We start from the raw sequence: 27380 nt of genomic DNA, 5'->3' as shown, positions 1-27380 counted from the left end.
GTTATCTAAAAGATTTACAATAATTTCAAAACAAACAGCTGTTCAGCCATTGTGACGTATCCGAGTATTTCCAACATGGTGTCTTTTTGGTGTTATCTCCACTACCATCACTCCCGCAGTCCAGCTATGTCGATGGTAAAAGGGAAGTGTGAAAAACAAAACTTAGGTTGTAAAGAGAGGTGAAATGTGGAGAGAACTGAGGGATAGGGACACACATAGGCAGGAAAGAAGGTCACAGATACGGGAAGGGTGATATAATGTAAGGTATGGACAGAAGAACTGCCAAGGTATCTGTTGATGGAAGAGAACGAGGACGGGAAAAAATTGTTGGCCAAATTCTGCTGTGGCAATAAAAAGAGATAACAGGTATTGGGCGGACGATGTGAAGAGGTGGTGTAGGCTGTGTGGAGAGGATTGGGAGACACTGGAACACATTCTGAGACGGGGGGCATGCAGATTTTGGGAGAAGGGGCAATAGATGGATGAGGGAGGTGATTGAGGCGAGGAGCCGAGGGTGTGGAGATGAAAATTTGGAGATGAAATTTATTACTGATTTTTCAAACTTATCTCAGCATAAATAATGCGTCGGATATGTTCAAACCACTAAATCGCACGAACTTTATGTTCTAACTATAGAAGTTAGCTAATTATTCCCATTTTTATGTAAAAATTATACTTTTCCCAAGGACAGTAGAATCTAACAGGACTGCTACATCCATTGTTGTGACAACCTGCCCGTAAACTACGTCACACCATTTTCCACGCCCAGCTGTTGTTATGGTCTATGCGTTTGCTGTGTGTTTTTAGAGGTTATATCCTAGACATATTCATATTAGTTTTGAAGTTTTATGTTTTTTGACGTATTAATGTCTATCACATAACCTCTAAAAACACAGACAGTTACCAGGCGTGGCAAATAGTGTGACGTTGAGTGCGGGCAACCAACCCGTAGTGGACTACAAAAATACAATGGATGTAGCAGTCCTGTTATAAGGACAGTAGAATCTAACAGGACTGCTACATCCATTGTTGTGACAACCTGCCCGCAAACTACGTCATACCATTTGCCACGCCCAGCTCTATGCGTTTGCTGTGGTTTTAGAGGTTATATCGTAGACGTATTCATATTATTTTTGAAGTTTTATTTTTTTTAGACGTATTAATGTCTATCATGTAACCTCTAAATCTCTAAAAACACACAGCAAACGCATAGTACTGAAAGACAGTTAACAGGGCGTGGCAAATAGTGTGACGTAGAGTGCGGGCAACCAACCCGTAGTGGGCTACAAAAATACAATGCATGTAGCAATCCTGTTAGATTCTACTGTCCTTGGTCCTGTTATACTTTTCCTAAATTAAAAGTTTTTAAGTTCAATTTACGATATGTAACCATAGAAACCAATAATATAAAATAAAAGTTACAACTTTTGTTAGTGAAAAATATACGGACAAATCAAATTAAAATATGGCTAAAATATTTTAAATGTAAATTAATGTAATAACACACTATGTAAGTAATAAATATTGTTTATTTGTAAGTGAACAAATCCTCATTCAAACAAATTCCCTCCCAATTCGGCACACATTGGAAGACGAGTTCTAAATTCTTTATAATACGTACGAATTTCCGCCAGTGGTAGAGATTCTATCGCTTTAATTATTCTTAGTTTTAATAGTTCTGCATAATCTTGTAATGGTTAACTGTAAACAATTTATTTCAATCGTCCCCAAAAATAAAAATCCATAATTGTAAGATCAGGACATCAAATAGGACCATTTCGTTCAATCCATTTTTGACAAACTTGTAAATTTAACCATTTGGCACAATGTGTGAATGGTAAGCTGGGTAACTGTCTTGTTGAAAGTACATTGACCGTATAAAATTTAAGGATGATTGGATTTACATCGTTCCAATAACGACAATGCTGGGAAGAAACAATATCATTTGTTGAAAAGCTACCTGAAAAGCAGCGTCTTCCTCATTTAGTCTCTTTGTCTGCCTCTTTATGGATAATACAGAACCCGTTTCCAAAAATTTTTTCATAAGTTTGCGAGCCCCAACACGAGATATTTTTGCTGGAATTTTTGTATAACTACACGAAAACATGATTCACTAGTACCATAGTACAGTACTAAATAAATTCTCTCTTTCACGGTTAACATCGCATGAAAAGACTTAATCTCACCAACATAAGTTGTAATTTTTATGGTTTCTATGGTTACATATCATAAATTGAACTAGAAAAATTTTCAATTTAGAAAAAAGTCCAATTTTTACATAAAAATTGAAATAATTAGTTAACTTTTATAGTTAGAGTATAAAATTCATGCGATTTAGTAGTTTGAACATATCCGACGCATTATTTATGCTGAGATAAGTTTGAAAAATCAATAACAAAAACTTCTTTCCTCTTTGTAACTCGATCCGGGGACATACTGTATACTACATAATATGTAGTATATTATAATTTTATGCTTGAATGTAGTATTTTATTTCCAGGAAAAATGTCTTCAAGGACACGAAAAATAATGAACCTGGTGCAGATGAATGACAGTGCCAAAAGGAACTGTTTATCTCGACCAGATCCACCAAAAATAGTTACTGGAAATTATGTAGTTAGCTCCGATGGGACGCTTGATAGAGTGAATGATGATATGTCGCAGAAAAGTGAAGATGCAGTTCCACAACCACAACCATTGGAATACACCAATCTGATAGAAGAAGAAAAGAAGACAATTCAACTAGAAACGTGTAATGGCATTATTTACGTAGAGGAGCCAGGTAATAATGATAGATACCTGCACACGAATGACACGGTCCTGGAAAAATCGAATGAGGTAGAAACTGCAGATAGGCATTCAACTTTTGGTCTGGGTGAAAATCCAAGCATCGGACTTGAAGAACTCGAAGAATTACGAAGAAGTCCACATTTTGTGCTCATTCACGTTCCAGAGGAGATGGCGAATGCAGGAAGAGACACTGATTTTGGATCTGTCGAAGATCCTTGTATCATAGAAAACAACGAAGAAACAGAGGATGAAGTCCGTGAAAAGTTCGAGAACGTCAAAGAGGCAGTAGAGGGCAAAGAAGAACAAAAACAATCGGAAGATCCTTATTCTGATTCTAGAGGAGGTACAGAGATGGGTAAAAAATATAAACAAATAAAAAATGCAGAAAACGATTCTGATTTTGAGCCAGAAAGTAGTGATGAGGAAGGCGAAATCATTTTAAAGAAAAGGACACATTTGAAGCGAGGAGACAAGCTAGAAACAAAATTAAAAAGAGTTCGAGGTAAAGGTTATGAAGGTTACAAAAGAAATAAAGAAAAACATATAACACGTACTCCAAGGGAAGCTAGACATCTAAAGGCAAGATGCAATCACAACACAATAGAAATAGAAAAAATAACAAAAAAATCTTTTTTGTGCGCTTCACTTACCGATGAGGACAGACAAGATATTTTTCGAAGACTATGGAAGCTAGATACTTGGAATGAAAAAAAACTATTTATCCGAAATCTCGTTGTCATCAGACCAATTCGCAGACGAAGAAAAGACATAAAAAATAAGGATGGTGATTTCAAGAAAAATGAAGGTCATGACTATTTTCTTACGAAGCGAAATAGGGAAAGACTCAAAGTTTGTCACAAGATGTTTTTACATACTTTAAGTTTGGGTGAAGACTGCTTGAAGAGATGGCTAAAAGAAAGCAGGTCGGTCTCTGAGTCGTCTACAGATGATACTATAAGTCACTCTGAAGTTCCGATGAATAATAACAAAAAAGAAACTCGTTAAGGTATACAGCAACAGCAATGAAGCCGCACTTGTTGTTGACTGGCTTAGTTTGATACCAAAAGTACCGTCACACTATTGTAGAGCATCTTCATCTAGACATTATGTTGACAATGCTTTTGTTTCAAAACAAAATATGTATAAAATATACAAGACTTGGTGTACAGAAAATGAAAAAGAAGTAACGCACTTTAAATCATTTAAATGTATTTTGAGGGATGAAAAAAAATCTATCCACAAACCTCGCAAAGGTCAATGTGATACTTGTGTTGGTTATAAATGTGGAAATGTTTCTGAAGTCGAATATAATGTTCACCGTGGAAAAGAAAAAGCTGGTAGAGAAGAAAAAGCAGCTCTGAAGGCTAGAGCAAGGGATGAAAACTTTGTTGTCACCATGAACCTTCAGAGTGTTTTGACATGCCCAAAACTCCTAGCTTCAGAAAGCTACTATAAGCTGAAGCTACAACTACACAATTTTACCATTTATTCGTTAAACGACAAAAGGGTTGCTCTATAAGTATGGCACGAAGTCAATGGCGGAGTTTCATCGAATGAATTCACGTCCTGTGTAATTGATTACATGCTGTCAAGGTGGAGGACCAGAACAAAATTAGATCATTTGTTCTGATTTCGGACGGATGCAACTATCAAAACCGCAATAAGGTCTTGGCAAGTGCTCTTAATGACTTCGCCGTTGAAAAAAAAGTAACAATTCACCAGCTTTTCTTACAAAAGGGACATACCATGATGGAAGCTGATTCTGTCCATTCAGCATTAGAACATTACTTCCATCCTCCTATCAACTCGCCGACTGACTACGTGGCAAGAATGCGGCTGGCTCGACCAAATCTTCCATACGAGATAAAAGTTCTAGATCACACTTTCTTTAAAAAATATGAAATGCCTTCTAATTTTCCGTCCATTAGGCCAGGAAAGCGTGTGGGAGATCCAGTTGTAGTCGATGTTCGTCAAATAAAATATTTACCTGATGGTAAAGTTTTATACACCTTGGACTACTCTAAAAATTGGCAAGAATTACCTCATCGAAGATGTCCTCAAGAAACTGCTTCTTACACTATGCCGCTTTATAAAAGACAACTGCCAATATCTGACGCCAAATACAACCACTTGCAAGACTTAAAGGGAGTTATAGAAAAAGATCATCATCCATTTTACGATGCATTGCCGCACGAACATAAAAAGAAGAAAACTAAAAACTAAAGTTTTTCTTTCAGTTGAATAATTAAGTTGATTTTCTTTTGAAGCGTTTTGATAAATTTCTATACATAAATAAATAATATAATAATAAATTTCTGAGTAGACAGGGCTTTTATTTGTTTTGCACAAATATATTATTTCTAAATCCTAAAATAGGTACAATGAAACCGTAAAGTGGTAAATACCAACAATGTGATATTTTAAAATGTAGCAATACCCCCAATGTGACTTGCATAAGCGAATTTTTGGAGAAAAAAGGTGTTCCGATTGTTTTTGTGTGATCTGTTACATTCAAAATGTATATAAATCAGCGTCAATACAATTTTTTATGATATTTTTCCGAATCTCCTTCAATTATATAGTTTTTTCGTTCCCCTGTAAAATTTGTAATTATTCACATTAGAGGTATTGCACGCCCGGCGACGATATACTGATGATTATGAGCAAACAGTACGAATGTTTGGAAATATTTATTTTGTACGTATAAAAATGTATATAATCATATTTATATTAAACTCGACAAAAACAAAACTTAATAATATTAAACCCACGGCTCCCATCCTAAATACATCCTACATAAAAGATTAGGATCCGTTGCGTGATCCAACAAAGATTTAACTTGATCCTCAACACTTAACAAACCATTTAAACCCGAACGCACATTTCCCTCATACCCCCTTACATATTCCACGTATTTCTCAATAACTCCATCATCTTTCCGTTTCTTCAACTCCTCAACCATAATTTCAACGGAATTAACCCCATTTAATTTCATTTCAACATGCCGAATTTTTTCTTCCCCACACCAATTATATCCAAAAAAATTTGAATCTTTTGATAAATCTTCAAATTTTTTATATTGAACCCAATCCATCGATGGTTCATTAATAAAAACTTTAACTGTTGAAATTAAAGAGTTTTTCTTATCTCTTAAAGCTCTTAAGATATGAATCATTGATTGTTCAATTAAACCGTGTTCTTCTAACGGTTGCATTAAACTAACTAAATGCGGTGTTAATCTGAATGGGACTAATTCTGGAATTGATTGAATTTGAACTCCAACACCGAAAGCGTGCCCAAAATCGATGTCGATTGTTCTTGCTGTGTTTAAACAAATAAGTGTGTTTTCTAAATGGCGATCTCCAATTCCTAAAATCCAATTTGCTATGCAAGTTGAGATATAGCTTGTTATAAAAGTAGTTCGAATCGATATAAAACTTTCTGAGTCGACGCTTAGTGACCATAAAGCTTTTCGGAATATATCTGTTGGGATTTTGTTTACTAATTCGCGATATAAATTTATAACAGTCTCGGGTTTATGTTTAATCAAAGCTTTTGAATAATTTTTGGGTAGCGAGTAACGATTTTGATGTAACGTTTTTATATTATCAAGTTGTTTATTAACAGATTTTTGATTATTAATTAAAAATTTTCTTAAAGGAATCGTATTTTCAACCCATTCTATTAGTCCTAAACTTTTAGTTAAAGGAATTACTTGATAAGTTGATATTTTTAATCGTCTTTCACGACATGTTGCGTTACTATTAAAAACTTCATTCATCAACGTAAACATTTGTTCAATTCGTTGATCTTGGCGAAGATCTTCGCCGACTTTAATAAGAAATGGGTATTCTTTACCATCATTTCCGATAATTTTTATTCGAATCGGTGTTCTTTTCGATTCCATTATTAAAATTTCCGGGCTAAATCCGGCGATTTTTACGTGATACTGCGGAAAAGGTCGATCACCTTTATATTGTCCGGGGATTTCTAACTCAACATCTTCTTGATTATCCATAAAAAACGATAAATATGGCGAAAAATAAGATAAAGTTCTCGAATGTATTTTTTCTTTGACATTATTAATATTGGATTTTAATGATTGCAATTTTTCAATTAATTTTGCAGGGTTAAATTTATCCCTTTCTAATTTAATTAAATCTTTACTTAATTCGATTATTTGTTTTTGAACTGATCCTATTTTGCTTAAAGGATCATCGGTTTTTATACAACGTGTTTTTAAATTGTTGAGGTGCGAATTAAACAAATTTTGGTCGCTTAAATAACAAGAATGTAACAAATCTGTTATACACGAAGTAATAATACTTTTCGGCGAAACAACGCTTGAAAGTGCCTCAATTAAATCATCAGCGTTTTTATCCAATAATAAATCATCCAATTCACTTAATAATAATTTCAAATTTTGGTTATAATTAACATTTAAATCAACTTTTTCTTTGCTTAATTTGTACGGATACATTATTGATTGAGGATAAGATTTGGCGATTTTTAAAATGATTTTGTCGATAACAAAAATGCAATTTGAATCGATTTTCGATAATAATTGTGGGATCCATTGTATAAATAACCAAATTGGGATATTTTCTGATTGTTTTAAAAACGTTTCTTTATATTCCTCAACATTTTTAATATCTAATAAGCAAGGGAACATTTGTCGCCCTTCTTTCGATTCAAAATACATCGATCGTAAAACTGAGGTGATATAATTTTCGTTATCATCATAAGATTTATAGAAAATCGCCAATTTAACGTAAGAATCCCCGATTAATTGTAGGTTTAAAGTTGTTTTGTTGTAATCGTCTAAATCGAGTCCGCTTAAAATATTTCTTAATTTGTTGACTCCATATTCTTTGATTGTTTTTTCGGAATAATCAATTAAATCGGGGATTAATTGCTTTAATTCTAACTCAAATTGATTGGAATTTTTCGCAAAATCAAATAAAATGTCGTATAAAGCACGAAAAGTTGATAATTTTAAATCAAAATCGATGTTCTCGGTGTCTATGTTATTAATAACTCGATAAGATTCCTCAAAATATCGATAAATCCTCTGAATTGGAAGAAAATGACTTTTAAGCATTAACATTTTAGCGTACGCTAATTTCAGCTTAATATTCGTTATATTTTCTGGAATTTTTGAGAAATATTTACTTGCAACGTAAAAATTTTTCATGTTAACCGCGTTTTCTATTAAATTCACATCAAGATCGAATTTAATCGTATCAATAATCGATTGATCTTCAATCAAATTTAAGCATTTCGTTCGATAAAGATATCTCGATTCAATTGGGACAATAGAAATCGAGTTAATTTGATAAAATTTTCTCCATTCTTCTCCAATTTCATTCTCAATCACGTTGTTATTAATCTTATTAATAAAATTAAATAAATCGATCGAATTAACAATTTTTATCATCATATTAGACCGCAATTTAACCAACATAGGACTCGTATTTCGCCAATCATCCAAAAATTTTTCAAGGTTATATTTAATATAATACAAAGCTTTATGGTAGTTTTGATTGATTAAATGGATAAAACCTAATTCTTCAGAGAAATGTTGTTTTAAATAAATCGCTTTTTCAGTGCTCATGGAATTATTCAAGTTTTTAAGAAACTCTTTTTGTATTTCGGGATTTTGTAAACCGTTTCTTAACTCGGCTGAAATATACCAAGGTAAAAGTTTACGTTGGTTAAAATCGTTGTCCCATAAATCCTCCCAAACATTGTTGGAAGTAACGTTTTGGATTGCCACGGTCATTTCCTCCCATTTCGACATTTCAGCGTAACATTTGAAAAATGATTCATAATAAAAATCTCTTCTTTGTGAACAAGGATCATTTTGTAACACTTTGTTGTATAATTGTTCGGCTTCTCGCCATTCTCCTTTTGATTCATAATCGATTGCTTTTAAAACGTCGTTTTCGCATTCCATTTTTTGTACGAATATAGCTTTTACAGTATCCCATTCTTTGATTTCTCTGTAAAGGCTACGAAAGAAATATTTGATTTATTTAAGATCTTATAAAAATCATTTTTAACTTACTTCGCTAGATTAACCCAGATTTTTAGTTTAGCGTTTGAGGAAGGTTTTCGTTTCGATGGAATTTCGACGTTGTGTTGCGAGATTAAATATTCTTCTAAAATGAGGATACCAGATGAGATGAGACCGGAATTTGAAGCAACTGTTGTAATCGTTTCGGGTGAAAACGAACTTCCCGGGATTTTAAGAATAACGTTTAATAGTGAACTCATAAAATAGGAGTTATACGTGATTGAGGATTTAAATATTTCGTTGATTGTACTTGTTATTTCTAAAATGAAGTTTTGATCTTCATTATTTTGCTTTAAAATATCCTTAAAGAACGATGTATAAAAAATTTCTGCTATGTGGTAATCATGCTGAAAGTTAAAAAAAACTGTCAGTTAAATATTTCAAATTTGTTATTGCTCTTAACCCTTTAACGAATTAACACTAGTGTAGAGAATCAGGAAGTAGGCCAAAAGTGGATATAGTTGGACTCGCAGCATACATGATGTTTTATAGATGATGGCAATAAGCTTATTATAAGTATGAAGTCTAGTAAATCTCTATTTACTAGAGTACCAGCCAAAGATGCCATGGATGATACTTTTGTGAACTGGCAACATAGAAAAGAACATTCCTACATGGTTTGGTCACTAAGAAACTGATTGAAGATTAAGACACTTGAAAATTGGGAGTGTATCCGAAGAAGACACATGAACGAGCATCTGTAGGCTTCGTCGCATCATCTTCCATAACAGAAGATGGAACAGAAGATTCCAACAAGCAAGAAGGATATGTGCCAAAAAGAATTTAGAATGCCAGAAGAATGGCTACACTATGAGGGATTAGCAGCAAACCACCAAACATCGCAATCAAAAAGAAGACACGGTAAATACTGCATCAGTCATTTTATCTGCCTCCCTAATGTTTAAAGTGTAGCGGCGCAGATTTCGAGCTGCCTAAAGAAAAAACATATCGTGGTACGATATTATATGGTCCACAAAATTCAGCACGCTCTTCCGATAGCTAAAGACAAACCAACCCCAATAAAGGAAACGCCACATCAAGAAACATGACTGAATAACGACCCGCACACGGAAAATTGATTACTCTTTCAGAACATGGCATGTGCGATTTTTGTACAGGATTGGAGCTTTTAAATCACTCATGAAACAGGTTGATATATTCAACATTAATGTAGTAGCACTCCAGGAAACTAATTGGCTGGGCAGCGAGATAACAGATATGAGGTCACACGCAATCTTTAAACCTGGCAAGCAATCGGGAAGTCGCAACTTTGGACTGCCTTTCATCGTCAATACAACATCTAAACGTCAGATCACAAACTTTAAATCCATTAACGAAAGAATGCACGCACTTCGTATAAAGGCAACTTTTTTCAACGTTTGGCTTATTAATGCCCACTTCCTAACAAAAAAGGATGAAATAAAATTAATGACTCATTTCCTTCCAATGACATCAAGAGGAAACGCAGTCGCCACGACATTAGTAACAATAACGTCAACACCTGGTCGAGTACGCTTGCAGTACGAATGACATAGTGAGCTCAACGTGCTTCTGCGTCATGATATCCACAAGAGAACTTGGACGTCATCCGATGGAAGGACGTTTAACCAAACAGACCAGGTTCTTATAGACAAAAGAGCAGCTTCCAGCATCATGGATGTAAAAACCTACAGAGGTGCTGACTGCCACTCTGACCATTACTTAGTTAATACTTCATTCCGACGAGCCGATCGAGGCCGCATACACATCGGCTTTGGATAGCCATTTTAGCCAATCATCACGAAATACCAATGGAGCAGCTATGGCTCTCCATCAAAAATGGCTTTACGACCGAAAATGATATTAAGACGCAGAGGAAGCCATAGGCAGAAACAAAACAGAAACGACTGGTTTGATGATGATGATCCAGACGCCATTAACAAAAGGAACGATACAATTTACAGAGATTCCAACCGAGAACGAGCTTTTTTAGGAACACAACGGGAGATATAAAAACGAAATGGAGCTAATATTTCCAACAGTCATCGGGAATAGAAGACAAAAAGGACGATAAACTTTGTTGCAAAAATTACAAAGGGATATCATTGCTGTGCAAGTCTTGGATTAAACGCTTTACGGAAGATATAATCGAAGAACATCAAGGTGGGTTCAGGACCGAACGATCAAGTACGGACAAATATTCACAGTGTAGCAGAAAAACGCTGGGAAATACTAGAAAAATGCTCGGTATATATCATGGATGTTATATATGGACGTACCAGATATTTGTAGATTTTAAGCAGACATACGACAGTATTGATAGAACGGTACTATATAACATAATGCTGGAATTGGGAATACTTGAAAACTCTTCATATTAATAAGGCTTACTATGACGATTTTGACGTGCCAAGTAAGGATTCAAAGCAAGTTGACACCAAGCTTCCAAATTTTCTTTGTGCTGAAGCAGAGAGATGGCCCATGTACACTTTTTAATCTGGCTATAGAATATGTAATAAGAAAACTTCCAGCGACGGTAGTGTTTAAGTAGTCACCATCAGGTCGCCATTAAGTGTTAGCTAGACTCGACATATGTATGATGATAATGAATGGAACATACTACTCCACACATCCAATTATCGAATGTAAAGACGTCCACAGAGAGACGATGGCAATGAAACGTGGATCTTGTTACAGACATTCGAGAAAATCATTAATGCCTTCGAGAGAAAACTGCTATCACGAATTCTCGGACTGGTGAAGAAATAGGATGCTAATACGATACAATGAGGAATTGTATAGTATCTTTGAGGATCGAGACCTCACCACTCTCATCAAGCTTCAAAGGCTGCAAGTTGCTGGCCACGTGTGGATGAATGGAGTATTCAGTCGATGAGGATAGCAAATTGCTCGTGAAATTTGCGACTGCTGGACTGTAAGGCCACCAAGGCCTGAGTCGGGTCTTGGTGGTCTATCTATGCATCACAACATGTGATGTTTTATTTTCACTAATTTAGAGTATAAACCCAAGTTCGCTTGCGACTAGGGCTTACTTTCATCAAATTTTAACCTTTAGGTTATTTTTTATAACACAAGCAACCTCAGTTATATAGTAGGTATAGGAGTCATGTTGTTAGATCGCTTGTGGCAAAGGCTTGATCTCGATCACATTTCATTCTTCAGATTTTTCTGTATAAAGCCGCGGACTCAAGCGTCCAATTTGCTTGCGGCTGAAGCACTACCTCCATTACAGATTACTCTGAAGTGTTTTCAATACTGTAACACAATACAGTAACAAGCGATCTCGGCTACATTAATACATCGAAGAGTAGTAGCTGATTGCCCTTCTTTTTGTATTTAACAGATTTAAGATATTTTCAAAGCCACTTTTTCGAACAGTTCGATAAGAAGTTGGCAATGATAATAATATCGGCGAACTCATGGCTGCTCCTTTCTACGGAGATGCAGAGAGAAGAATATAATACCAATATTTCTTGTAGTGAAGCACCACATCGACTTCAAATGCGTTTGTATAACCTGGATCAACGCAAAGCAAACTACAAAAAATCCTTCAAGAACCTGTATATGAAAAATTATTTCGGTAGGACTAGACATATCTTTAGGTGTAGTCGAAATAGTTTTTTACTTACTGGTTGTAGATTTTTGAAGGTACTATGAAATAGCTGAAACGAGACTTCCAGAAACGCCAATGTAAGCAGTGGTCATCAACCATTACTAGGAACTGAAATCCGCAATCGCTTCAACTTGCGTTACAAAAGAATAAATTATAGATAAAATAGACGCAGATGATTAACAAGGCAATAGCAGAAGACATAAGTCAAGATTAACCAAACCACCAGATTCCAATCGAACAGGTGGAGTGTGCCTGCAGTCAAAAGTTTTTGCCATCGTGATGGTGGACAGAAAGCATCCACGAAATTAAACGGACCCCGCGGATTAGATAATTAGAATGATGAAAGAGTTAGTTAAGACAACGGATTGTTTGCCGTAGAAAATCCTGTTTATACAAGCATCAGTAGTACTAAGAATCTATGGTGACAATTCATAAGCCAAACGTCCCAGTGTGAACTGCGCATTTAACTCATATACAGGGTATTGCATAATATATGCGCAGCACTTTAGGATTTGATAGCTTGTCCAAAAATTTGAAAAAAAGTTTCTATCAACTTACCCTCTGGTAAGTGTTGAACCCTCTACGGTACTCCAGTTGAAAATGTTGACCAATTAAGAGAGCGAATTGAGAGACATCTTGCGACATAATGCGGAACGCTCCGGGAATCTTCCTGCGTGTTAGATAGTCAATGCGTCGAAGAATTGCTGCGTGCATTGAAGCTAACGGCGGACATTTCCAACATTTAATTTAACTGTGTATGATTTGTAATTGTTTTTTTTTTTAATTATGCAGTTATAAAGTTAACATTTGCTTTTGTTACTTGTTCTAAAGTTTTAGTAAAATAAAATTTTTATTTCAAAAAATTGACCATGTTTTTCAACATAAAAGTTGATTTTTCTAGAAAACGGTCAACATTAGAGCTCATAACCTACAGTACCTTTTTTGTGTAGAAAACATTGACGGTTCAAATAGGCGTCTCAAAACCGTACTTTTTCCAGTGGCGTAAAAGTTGGGGAGAAAAACAACCACTACCCCTTCAAAATCTTCACCAATTATGACTTTAATAAAAAAAAAATTTCTCTCACAAAACTTAGCTTATTATGAGTAGAAAATGCTTACAAAAGCTGTTTTCTGTACGATAAACGGTTCCGGAGATATTCGCAAAAAACGAGCCATTTTTTCGAACAGTTCGATAAGAAGTTGGCATTGACAATAATATCGGCGAACTCATTGCTGCTCCTTTCTACGGAGATGCAGAGAGAAGAATACCAATATTTCTTGTAGTGAAGCATCATATCGACTTCACCTGCGTCTGTATAGCCTTGATCAACACAAAACAAACTACAAAAAGACCTTCAAGAACCAGTATGTGAAAAACTATTTCGGTAGTACTAGACAAAGTGGTGACATATATTGAGGTGTAGTCGAAACAATTTTCGTCAAAAAATAAAGGATGGTTTACCAATGTAAGCAGTGGTCATAAGCCATAACTAGGAACTGAAATCCGCAATCGCTTTCACTTGCGTTAGCAAAGAAGGAATTATATGTAAAATAGTAGACGCAGACTATTAACAAGGCAAAAGCAGAAGACATCCGTCAAGATTAGCCAAACCACCAGATTCCAACTAAACAGGTGGAGTGTGTCTGCAGTCAAAAGTTATTGCCTTCGAGACGGTGGACAGAAAGCATCCACGAAATTAAATAGGACCTCGCAGATGACATAATTAGAATGATGAAAGAGCTAGTTAAGACAACGGATTGGTTGCCGTAGAAAATCCGGTTTCTACAAGCATCAGTATGGCAATCCATAAGCTAGACGTAACAGTGTGGACTATCATAAGCGCATTTAACTCATCTGTATACAAACTTGCAAAACATCTCGTAAATGTACGTGGAAACACTTTTTACCAAGGTGCTGGTAAAAGATGCTGTTTGTGGAAAGAGATAATGTCAACATCCGAAAAAGAGCGGAATATTTATAAATTTATGCCTAGATATGTAAAGAAAGTACTTTTAAGACTTTTTCTTGACCAGTCATAACATATGTTATCTAGTTATCACGGTCTAAAGACTCGATTTTGAAAGGGAGAGAAGTTAAGGAAAAAAGAATTATTGTGTAAAACGTTAAAGGGTTAAATAAACTTAAATAACTAACCTGAATTAATTTCTTTAACGGAACCATTAAATCCGCCAAACAAATTTCAATATCCGGAATTTCACCATCTCTATATCTCCGGTAAATAACAGCTTTTTCTTGACGTTGCTTCAAATCATCAATTCGTTTCTTCTCCATTTTTTCCTTCTTAGTTAATTGTCCCAAAGCGAACCCTCTCTCAACTTTCGAAGAATCCTTCTGAAACCTTTGTTTCCACATTTTCTTAGCACCGGGAACCGCAGGAACTTTAAAATCTTTAAAATCAACATCTAAATCGTCATCATCATCTTTTTCGTTCATTTCGCGTTTTTCATTATCGGGTTGATAAGTCGGCTCAAATTCCAAATCCATCAACGTAGCTTTTAAATCAAAGCTTCCCCGCGAACTTTCGTTAGAAGTTTTGCCAATTTCTTGTGATTGTTGACTACGATATGTTGACGCGAATAACGGGGCTAACGAAGAATGTCGTCCTCGCCAATTATCGGTTATAGTTCGTTCGGAAAAATCGGCGTTTCTTAAGGGGGTGTTAAAAAGAAGCGTTGAAATATCGAGATTGTTTAATAATAATACGATTGAGTAACTTAAAAAGCGATCTTCAAGTTCGGGTTTATACATTTTTGTTAAAATTTGAAGGAATTTCTTTGAGACGTTTTCGTTTGGTAATTTTTTGAGGAAAAATTCGATGAGTTTGTTTTGGATTTCTTCTTCGGGATCGTTTAATCCTTTTAATAGACAATCTAAGGAAAGTTTGTTGGTGTCATCATCGTTAATTATTTCGTTGATTTCTATGAAAATGTCGTACATTGAACTTCTACAATCTTTATTGTTGTTGTTTATTAATTTTGAGAGGTTATTTAGGGCGGATTTAAATTTGATTTTATTATTATCAAAATTTATTTTTGAGATGCTTTTTAAAATAACTTTCATTCCTAATAATTTTAAACCATCGTCGTAGTCGTTTATGAATTGCTCAAAATTCTGCAGCAATTCGAAATTGTGGTTGGAATTTAAAGCTTCGGTTCTTTCTGAAAATACTAATAAAGCTACCCGTTTCGTTTCGAGGGTTACTTTCTGACTATTAAATGCTAAAATTAATTTGTTTAAAAGGTGGTCACAAATTTCTGGGTATGATGTTAAAAAGCCTTGTAAACATCCTAAATAATTATCAAAAGGGAACTTTTCGTTAATTCTTTCGATAATCTTTTTTTTAAATATTTTAAAATCGCGGTTTTGATTCTTTTCGGTTAATTTTAACGCCATTCCTATCGTTTGGGAGCAAGTTTTTTGGATTGATTTTTGCGTTGATTGCAAACAATTAAGGACGATTTTAACGAATTTTTGTAGCTCGTTCCCCCAAGGTTCGATGTCGTTAGCCAAAAAAATCGAGCAAAAATGGATGATAATTTCGACCTTTTTCGATTCGGTTTTAATTAATTTTTGTAACTCATCGAAAATAAAATCTGTGGGGGCTTTAATGTGGTTCCTCCACGTTTCAACGATAAGTTTGAATAAATTTAAGTGATACTTTTTAACGTCGTTGCGTTCCCGGTTAATATTTTCCATGAAAAATAACACTAAATTTGAGATTTCGTTTGAATGTTTTTGGAAATCGAAATTATTCCAAGATGTTAACATTATGATTAAGTCCCCAATGAAATAATTAATTTCGCTTCCTACGGTTGTATCAACGATTAAATTAATGATCGTTGGGGATAATAACGGTGAAAAATCTTTAAAAATTTCTTCCTCACTTTCGATTATTTTTAATAAAAATAATTTTACGTTAACGTGGGTTTTTGGGTTCTTTAAATCTTTATTAATTTCGTTTGAGTGATTTTCGTAAATTTTTTCTTCGTGAATTCGCTTTATTAACCCTCTAATATACGGCATACACTCGTGATTACTAATTTCATCGCCTTCGATTATTATTTTCATTTCAACTTCTTCGCTTTCATTTAAATGAGATCCCTGCGATTCTTGACTTCTAATAATAACCTTTGTAAAATCATATCTGTGGAAATCTTCGCGTAAAGTGCTATTATATAAACTTTGCGATTCAAGATAGCGATTATTTCGGTTTATTTCTTTTGTTCTTATATTAACTAATCGTGTCGTTTTTTCTGGGAGTTTATCAAAAAGGATGGGGAACACGTATTTGTTGTTTAAATCGATTAAGTTTTTCCATAAGATATTTTCGTTTTCACCGCGGAAAAACAATTTGTTGTAATATGAGGCTTTTAAATCGGAGTTAATCCCGTTTGTAACGACGCTTATTAAAGCGTTGTAACAATGACATTTTGATATCCTTGATGATTCATTTTCTGGGGGCTCTTTTAAATAAAGTGCAAACATTCCAAATAAGTCTTTAGTTAATTTATCTTTTTTACCAATTCGCGAAAATAAGCATTTAATTAAAATAAATCCGATTGATTTTTGAATATAATCTTTTTCGAGTAAAACTAAAATATTTTTGATATACTCATCATAAAAGTTTTCAAAAACATCGTAAGTTGAGTACCGCAATAAATTTGATGCGATTACATCGAACGATTTTAATGAGTTAAAGTCGGATATTGTAACAAAATACTTGAAGATATTAATTAAAGTTCTTGATTGGACTTCATTTGAAACGGAAATCATAAAAAATTGGATGTATTCTTCTACGTTGATGTTCTCTTTTAAATTTGACGTTGCGTAAATTTCGCAAGAAAACATAAAAAGTTCTTGTAACTTCGATGTGATTGAAATTTGAAACGATTTGTTAATAACTAAAGTGGCCGAATCAATTTCGTTTATATCAACAAAATAATCGTTTTTAATTCCCTCTAATTTATCTTTAAACGTTTCAAATTGTTTATATTTTACGATTAGAGGTAACACATTTAAGATCTCTTCTATGTGTTGGTATAAACGCTGTGGTAAAATTGCCGAATCTAATAAATTGAAGGATAATAAGATCCAATTTGTTACAAAATTATTGGATGAATTGATTTCGACGTCGTTGATTAATTGGGTTATTAATTCTAAAGTTTGTAAACCGTCGGGAATTGAGTTAAAACAATAATTGTTCCAATTATTAAGGATTATTTCTGCGATTTTTCCACGAATATTAGGAATTATTGTTTTGTTAAGAGCGTATTTAATAATTTCTTTTGTAAAATAAAGATAATTGCTGTTAAATTTAATCATATCGAAAAATACTTGAAAATACGGCAAAATAATAGGGAGTAAGCAATCTTTAAAATTATCATAAAAATATAATCCAAAAGAAATCATCTCATTTTTATCTTCATCTAAAACTTCTTTAGTTTCACACAAACATTTCAATAAATATTCGATATTTCCTACCGGATCTAACTCAATAATTGATTGAAAATACTTTTTTGCATCAACATTTAACTTGATTGAATCTTTATATTTCAAATTATCAATAGACTTGTGTAAAATGTTTTTTAAATAATTCCCAATTTGAAGCGATGGTAAAAAATCGATTTTTAAAAGTAGTTTTAACCCCCTCAAAAAATCCTTTTCTTTCTTCCTAATCGTTTCATTCATTGAAACCAGGTTTGAATAAGATTTAGAAACAAATTCGTTTATTTCCATCGTTAACAACTTAATTTGATCATCTTTAACGACTTTTTTCAATAAACACACGATCTCTTCCTCTCCAAAATCAACGTTATAAACGTTAAAAATAAACTCCGACAATAATTTAATCCCATAATTTTTCGTAAACTCCTCGATTAAATCGTTGTTTTCATAAAACGATGAAATTATTAAATATTGCATCGAGCATTTCAACACCTCGTGATTCAATCTTTTAAATACCATATTATCCAGGTCTGTAACGTTCGATTTTTTTGGGTTAATCGTGCTTAAATTGTATGGATAAATTGATTCGAAGTAAAATTTTAGTTGTTTTAAGAAATTTTGATCGATTTTATAAAGATGTTTAGATTTTTCGTGTTCATAAATCGACAATTCAGTATCTAAAACATTCAAAAGTTTTTTTAAAAAGCTCATTACATCCCCAAACGAAAAATTATTATCCTTCGAGTCGCAAATAATCGATTTTGTAGCAAAATAAGGTGAGAATACAATTTGATTATTTCCCTCAGGCAAAAATTTCGAAACATTATAATAAAATTCATAAATTCTCATTTTAGCCTTTCTATTTTTTGCATTTCGATAATTTAAAGAAGCCGAAACAACGGAGGATAAAGTTTCATCTAAAAATCCATTAGGAAGTTTACGATTTCTCGATGATTTATTGAAAACCCCCGATTTTTCTTTAAATACTCGCTCTAAGTGATCAATACTTTTTATGGTATTTAACAAACAATCGTATTCATCGTGTTCATCAATTTGGCTTAAATTATAAATTAAAGATTGAAACAAATCCAACCAATAAGTGTCAACGATAACATTTTCTTCGCGCAAAAGCGTGTAAATATTATTGAAAATTAAAGACCCTGCCAATCTTTTTAACGGATTCGAATGATAACAAAACATTTTGATTTTGCGGATAATCACCCTAACATTAGAATAATCATCTTCTGATCGACCAGAACAATATTTCAAGCTATATTTTATTAATTCGTGGATGCAATGACACGAAAAATCGCGTAAAGAAATGTCGTCTCTTTGCGTAATCGCATCTAAAAGTGATTCGATTAAAATTGCAAGTTTTGGGGAATTTCTTTGGTTGGGTGTTGAGTACCAATGAATTAATTGTTCAACTAATGGTTTAATTATTTGTTTAACGGTGTCGTCTAGATAACAACCCAATTGTAATAAAGGATAAAACATTTTTTTAAATTGATCATCGAGATTTTTTTGATCATCAACTCGAGATGTGCCAAGAAAAACGATCACAAAAGCATGCAAAGTTTCGCATGCTGTTATTTGCAATTTTCTTTCGCTACAATTTAAAGCTAAATCGATAACGCGAGGAATAAATTTTTCGATATAAATTGTAATTGTTGTATCGAAATTTAAATCGATTTTAATGTTTAAGTTATCCCCAAGTTTCTCTTCATCGATTTTATTATTGTTTTCTGTTAATGAAAACAAAACGTTTCCATTTACGTTTCCTAAAAACGATAAAATTTTTTTTTGAAGTTGCAATAAATCACCTTCTGAGACTTTCGTAATTTTTCTCCGATACAAAGGTTGTTTAGTTTTACGTTGTTTAATATGGCTAGTATCAACGTTTTCGCTTAACGGTTTACTTCTTAAATAAGAATCTAAAGTTGGTACAATTTCCGTTAAAAAATCGTCGTATTCTTTCGCCGGTAAGAATTTATTCCATAACTCCAAAGTATCAACACCAGATATAGCCAAAGTTAAATTACTCCTTGACGAATTAAATAAAGAAATAATCGCGGGAGATAACCGCTTCAAATTTTGTTTAACGTACACTTCCGGTGCTGCTAAAACAACCTTTAAGCACGATAATTTTAAATCGTCTTTATACGATTCAATTTTAATTATAATCGTGTTCATGAAATCCTCAATTATATCATAATAACATTTTATATCGTTTCTGCGTAATCGTTCGATTGAAAAATAATTTAAATTATTACATAATTCCAATCCGATTGCAATTAATTTATAAAAGCCGCTAATTAAAGGGGATTTTTTCGATTCGGTTATTATAAAATCGAAATATTTCTTTACGCATTTTGAAAATTTATTTTTCGGCGCCGCTTTTAGAATTTCCACGTATAAATCAACCATGTTTACAAAAATATTAAAATCGGGAACATTAACAGCTTCAAAACTAATTTTAGCAACATTATCCACTTCGTACGATTCAACTTGTTGAATGTTTAAATTTAATTTTGATAATAAACAAAACAAAGTTATAATCAACTCGTCGAATATTTCCTCTAAAATTTTTTCACCCTGAATCTTCTTATTGCTCACTAAATTAACCCATAGTTTTATATAATCTTTATAAGAAATTTCCTCCTCGTTTAAATCGTAAGCTATTTGATGAGAGCAAGAAAAAATAATCCCTTCATAAATCACATTTTGTAAAAACCCTCTCGATATATTCTTCGAAAATTTCCTCGCGAAATTAAACGCGATTAAAATTGGGCTAACTACAAAATCGGGATGATGCGCCGATAAATAAGGTGAAAGACGAATTAAAAGGATTGTTATCCTTTGTAATACCATGATATCGTGACGTGATAAAGAGTCGAGTTGTTCGACAATTTTTGATAATGTTTGGACGTAATCGGGAAGATAACTTAATTGCGATGAGTTTTCATCGAAATCCAACAAATATGTTTTTTCGATTTTTAATATTACGTTGAGAAAATCGGTTATCACGGTTTCTTTTAGATGTATTTTGAAGCATTTTGCGAAATAACCGAATCCACGTATTGATAGTCGTAATTCGTAACCGTGTTTTTCTTCGTTGTTTATATCGGTGATGAATTTATCCAGGTAGAACTAAATTAAAGAAAGGAACAAAGAATTAAAAATAGAAAAAAATAATATATGTATATGATATAGGTTGATTCAAAAGTAGTATTTATAATAAACGTTTTATAATTTTTTAATTTCAATAATATGCATAGATCAATTAATCAAAAATCAGCATTAACTGATTTTTTTAAATGATCTTTTTTAACTTTTGTTTTCAATTAATGTAGCTGCTGTCTATGTATGTATATTACATTCTGAAATGTAAAATACATTAAATATTGACCTTTATGCAAGTTTGAAAATTCTTATTTACTTATCGACCTTACTTATTAGTTCATAATCAACCCAACATTTATAATCTATATCCAGCTAAAGCCTAACGATGACAGTTCTTTATGTATGTACCAAGAAATACGAAAATGTCAAAATGAATAATTTTGGTTATAAACATAGATTGTAATTCAAGAACCAAAACTGATGAAAAAAAACGTCACCAACAAAAATTCTTCATAATGAACCAAAAATATATAATGTATATGTAGCGTTACAATCACAGAACCCACCTGATTTTAAATTAAATATTAGTTAAATCATTATACCATAGCGTTGTCATGAAAATTTATTATTGTTAACTGTTGAGTTGTATATTAGCAGTCGCGGCTGAACGATACGCTAAGGAAGTTTATTAAATATCTCAGCATAAGTAATCTGCGCTTAGTTTGTCAGCGGTTGTGAAATTCTCGGTTAGGATTAACATTTTTTGTTTCTCCCCTTTAATTTTGAAAACTGACAAAACTGTATAAAAATGAATATTGTTAATGCAGAAACGCATCATCCACTATCTCTTGTAATAGCACAAAATTTTCAAAAATATTATTGTTGGTCATAGTTTTAGGTTATGCAGAACCGCTAATTCTCAATTGCTTGTTCAGCCAATTTCGTTCCGCTGTATTAAAGCTCATACAACTAGCTGACTGATTTAATTCAACTGTAGACACCTGCTGAACGTACCCATTGTTTACATTTAGAATAAAACTTCAGTTCATTTTCATCATTTCATAACAAAACATGCATCTTTATTTTTTGTCCTTAAATGAGGTTATACTGGTGAATATTGTTTAAATTACAACCAGTAAACCTCACTATACCCAGCTAAAGCCAAACGATGACAGTTCTTTATGTATGTACCAAGAAATACGAAAATGTCAACATGAACAATTTTGGTTATAAACATAGTTTGTAATTCAAGAACCAAAACCGATAGAAAGAAACGTCATCACCAAAAATTGTTCATAATGAACCCAAAATATATAATCCATAACCAGTTAAAGCCTAACGATGATAGTTCTTTATGTAGATACCGAGAAATACGAAAATGTCAAAATGAAAAATTTTCGTTATAAACATAGATTGTAACTCAAGAACCAAACCCGATAGAAAGAAACGTCGCCAACAAAAATTGTTCATAATGAACCCAAAATATATAATCTATAACCAGCTAAAGCCTAACTATAACAGTTCTTTATGTAGGTACCGAGAAATACGAAAATGTTAAAATGGACAATTTTGGTTATAAACATGGATTGTAATTTAAGAACCAAAACCGATGGAAAGAAACGTTACCAACAAAAATTGTTTATAAAGAAGCCAAAAACATAATCGATAACCATTTAAAGCCTAAAGATGACAGTTTTTTATGTCTGTACCAAGAAATACGAAAATGTCAGAATGAACAATTTTAGTTAAAAACATAGATTGTAACTCAAGAAGAGTTTTACACTAGCACTATCACTAGAACTAACACAAGACCTAGAACTAGAATCATTCTGGTTTAGCCGTCTTGAGAGACATGGGACTAAATCCGAATGTTTCTAGTTCTTGGTCTAGTGTTAGTTCTAGTAGCAGTGGTAGGTAGCGCTAATTAGCATAAGATATTACTATGTTGTATATTTTTATTGAACTAAAACAAGAACGAGAACTAGAAACATGCGGGTTTAGTCGTAAAAAAAGTTAATATAATAATATAACTTCATAAAATAACCTTTAAAGTGAGTCCAAACATGACGCATTTCTCTCAAAAAACTAAAAAGTTCGAACTTTCAACTATTAATTTTGACATATTTGTCAACTTCATTAAAAAACCTTTAAAATGAGTCCAAATATGACGCACTTATCTCAAAAAACAAAAAAGTTAGAATAAAAAACATTAAACCCGAAGTTAGCAACAATGAAGATAGCAATTTAATTTTTAAATATTAATACCAACCTTAATTTTTGATTTCTTTTATTATAATTTTGTTTTTGTGACAAATATTAAGACATTTTATAAAAATTAAGAATATGTCAAAATGACATTTCAAACCGGCAGTTGCTTATATCTCGAGAATATTGGAATTAATCGTATCATGTTTGGACTCATTTTAAAGTATTTTCACGACGATTACAAACATGTCAAAATTGACGTTGACATTAATTTACCATAACTTCATTAATATTGAAGATAAATATGTCGTGTTTGTACTCATTTTAAAGGATTTTTAATGAAGATTGCAAATATGTCAAAATTGAGGTTGACATTTTAAACCTGAAGTTCGTTATCATATAATAGAAGTTTTATAGCTAAAGTTAATCTAGTGTTAGTCACTTTTAAGCACTTTTTTTATTTTTAACGTGTTTTGTGTCATTTCACATTAAAAAAAAAATCGTCGATTTTTAAGCAACATGATGATTCTTGAATTTTCCCAAGTTTCTTAATATTTCTTTTGTTAAAAAAGAGCGTTCTTAAATTAAAAATTAACCTGTAAACTTGTAACACTTCGTTCTTAATTTCATTTTACTACTTTTGAAACTTTAATTTTCTAAATTAGTAACTAATAATCTGATTTCGACTTTGATATATGGTCTTTTTTAAAAAAAGAAAAAGAAATATTAAGAAACTTGTTTGTAAAATGGATAGGATGAGGGATGTTAATCTATTTGTAGAGTCTCTGAAGGTGACCAAGGGCCGAAACTAGTTAGACTTTAATTCTATATGAAATAGAAACCAGTTGAAAAGTACAAAATCAAACTCTAGATAATTTTCTTCAAAAATTTTTACGTGAAACATCATTTTGACTCCAGTATTTGTGATTAAATTTGTGCCACGACTTACAGAAACACCCTACGTAATCGTAAAACGACTGATCAAGCGGATTCTGTGCTTGTGATGGCTGCCATCAGTGTTCTGTGATAAACATAGATAAGCACCAAACAATTTTCAACAGTTTGAGCCTGTCTATTCTGAGAAGTCATATTTTTAGAGAGATGAAAACGAAAATCCCGTTTTTCTCAACATTGTTTATTTGTCGCTTAGTCAAGTGATGTATAATGTGTTCCAATAGAGAACCTAAGCCTTGACGTCACAGAGATGGGCGGTAAATCACCATATGCAATTGTCCATTAGTGTTAAAATAAAATAAACTGTCCGTGCAAAAAGTCAAGGCCCTTCACTTTAGAGATCGATATCTTCGTAACCGCTCGATGAAAAAAATTGCGGTAAAGTTTATTGTAATCACTGAACATTTCTACGTAACATACGTTAATTCGAAAATTTTCGTATTCGTGGTTTTCATTTTATCGCGAGTTAAATGAAAAAGGTACTCGATTTTTGAGTGTGCCAGCAACTTTGTCAACTTTGCGATTATTTTTCTCCAAAACTACTTTACGAAAGAATTTTAAATTTGAACTGGTGGTAAACCGATATGTTCTTAATGTGGGGCATATTTTATTTTTTCGATATTCCATATAGTTGGAAAATCGCGGTTTAGTAGGATGCGGTTATTTCGAAAACAACCTTGCGGATTTTAACGCGGTTTTTACCAAAATATGTCAAATAATGTCGGTTGTCGGATTCCGTTATCAGTTATTCAAAATTAGGGCTCCCTAATTTTTTAAGAGCGATTTAATGGAATTACAAATTAAAGAGAAACAGAAATAAGCTATGCGGGGATAGGAGGGTTCCGCCCAATCGGAACAGATGGTGCGTCCCAGACAGTACGTCGCGCCTTTATTTTACCTACATAAAGAAATAAGGCGCGACGTCCTATCTGGGATGCGTCATCTGTTCTAATTGAACGGAACCCCCATCACACCGCAGAGCTTATTTCTGTTTCTCTTTAATTTGTAATTCCATTAAATCGCTCTTAAAAAATTAGGGAGCTCTAATTTTGAAAAACTAATAACGGAATCCGACAACCGACATTATTTGATATATTTTGGTCAAATCCGTGAGGAAATCCACCCAGCCGCATTCGACATAACGGCGTCTTACTAAACCGCGATTTTCCGCGAAACTGTATGGAATATCGAAAAAATAAAATATGCCGCTCATTAAGAACACATCAGGCTACCACCTGTTGAAAAATCAAATTTTTTAGTGTGATAGTTTTCGAGAAAAAAAATCGCAAAATTGGCAAAGTTGCCGGTACCGTAAAAAATCGGGTACTTTTTTCGTTTAACTCGCGATAAAAAGAAAACCGGGGATCCGAAAATTTTCAAATTAACATATGTTACGTAGAAATGTTCAGTGATTACAACAAATTTGTCGCAATTTTTTTTATCGAGCGGTTGCGAAGATATTGATTTCAAAAGTGAGGGGCCTTGACTTTTTGCAGGGATAGTAAGTGATGACATTTCAAATGACATTTTTTGGTGATTTATCTTAGCAACAAAATTGTTTGGAGTCAGTATAAGCTCCACCCACCTCTGTGACGTCAGACTTAGGCAATTTATTGTAAATACTGCAACAAATATGTTATTATTTCTGCTATTACTAAAATTACTATTATCTTTATGAATATCTTGTGTAACTATTTTGAATCACCTTGTACATCATGATGTAAAACTTACCTTTGAAATCTGTGAATCAGTTTTAGTTGATGAAATATCTCCCAATGTCTGATAAAAAACATCTAGAGTGTAATAAGCTGTTTTTTGAATTTCACCAGATTGTTCCAAACAATCTAATAGTAAAATTTCTAATGTATACTTTGCATCAAAAATATTTTCTCGGTATAAATATGATGAATGATGTTGTAAAATTTCCAAGGCAGCTAAAATTATATAAATTTCTTATAACTTTACTTATAACTTTTCTAATAACATACCAATATGCGAATTTTTAAATGAAGATGAAGATCTTAATCGCCGTATAATACAATCATATATTTTGTTGGAATAATTATCATCATTATTCAAGAAAAGATAATGATCGAAAAAGCGAAAACTTTGTTCGATTACAGCAATGCTATCATTTCTTGCACAATTATATGTTACCCAATTAAATATTTCTTTACACAACATATCGCAAGAATTTAAGCGGGTGAAATAGTTTGAGATTAATGTGTACAAAGTTTTTATTACTAAAGCTAGAACTCCCATTTTTTTATCCTTTAAATTACTTGTAAAACAATAATATAATGTTTCATATAACTCTTTAATTTGTTGATCATCAGAAAAATTGTCGGTTTTCTCTAAAATTAATGCCAACAATTCCAAAGCTCTTTCTTTTGCTTTAGCACTAGGTTTATCGGTTAAAACAACTTTAAGACATACTTGACGTATGTCGGGTACATATCTATGTACTTTTCTAGTAAGTTCTTTCACAAGTAAATGTAAAACTTCCAATGCTTCAGCAATTGCATTTGAAGCATTTTTTTGATCTTTTATTTTCAAAATAAAGATGAGTAAACCATTAGTTTCATCAAACGCGTTTAATAAATATTCATCTGCAATTCAAAAATAACTTATTTAACATTTCAATATTATAAATTAAACCCCATACCAATCGCGGTTTCATGATAATCCTTTTCAGATATATTTTGCATGCATCTTAACGAAGTTTCGGCATCTTTGAAATTTTCCTGCTTGATATAACTTTGTAACTGTATGAAATCTTCCTCCATCGTAAATAAAACGACATATAGTATTTATATAAATCTGAAGAAACAAAATTTAAGTTAGATTTACGATTTACATTTAAAACCTTTGACAATTTCAGTCAGTTGAGGTTAGGTTAGGTTAGGAACTGTCATTTTTAATCAGAATTAAGCGGGATATTTTACAGGAATCTGTAATGTATTTTAGAAATATTTTTGTTATTAAAATAATTCTTTTTAAAAAAAACGTTTAATTAGCTTTGTTAAGTATTTTGGAAAATAATAGAATATATTAATTAAATAAATTAAGTTAATAAATTAATTTGAAGTATGCACCATCTTGTGTTAAATGATAGAATTAAATTCAAATTTATTTAAGCAATTACTTTGAAT

General features: G+C 32.6%; 1 protein-coding gene across 1 annotated transcript; it reads right to left on the bottom strand.

The window, feature by feature from the left end:
- Positions 1-5465: 5465 nt before the first annotated feature.
- LOC111424255 (DNA-dependent protein kinase catalytic subunit-like) lies at positions 5466-27143 on the bottom strand. The gene is made up of 6 exons (XM_023057743.2): positions 26894-27143; positions 26217-26837; positions 25960-26162; positions 14635-21096; positions 8858-9213; positions 5466-8801 (listed from the first exon to the last, which is right to left on the bottom strand). The coding sequence occupies exons 1-6, from the start codon at positions 27012-27014 to the stop codon at positions 5552-5554; spliced, it is 11013 nt and encodes a 3670-aa protein (XP_022913511.2). The 5' UTR covers positions 27015-27143; the 3' UTR covers positions 5466-5551.
- Positions 27144-27380: the final 237 nt, after the last annotated feature.

The sequence above is a fragment of the Onthophagus taurus genome, chromosome 11, assembly GCF_036711975.1.
Source record: "Onthophagus taurus isolate NC chromosome 11, IU_Otau_3.0, whole genome shotgun sequence".
In the NCBI taxonomy this organism is placed as follows: Eukaryota; Metazoa; Arthropoda; class Insecta; order Coleoptera; family Scarabaeidae; genus Onthophagus; species Onthophagus taurus.
The sequence above is the reverse complement of the archived record's forward strand: the minus strand, read 5'-3'. Positions and strand labels throughout refer to the sequence as shown.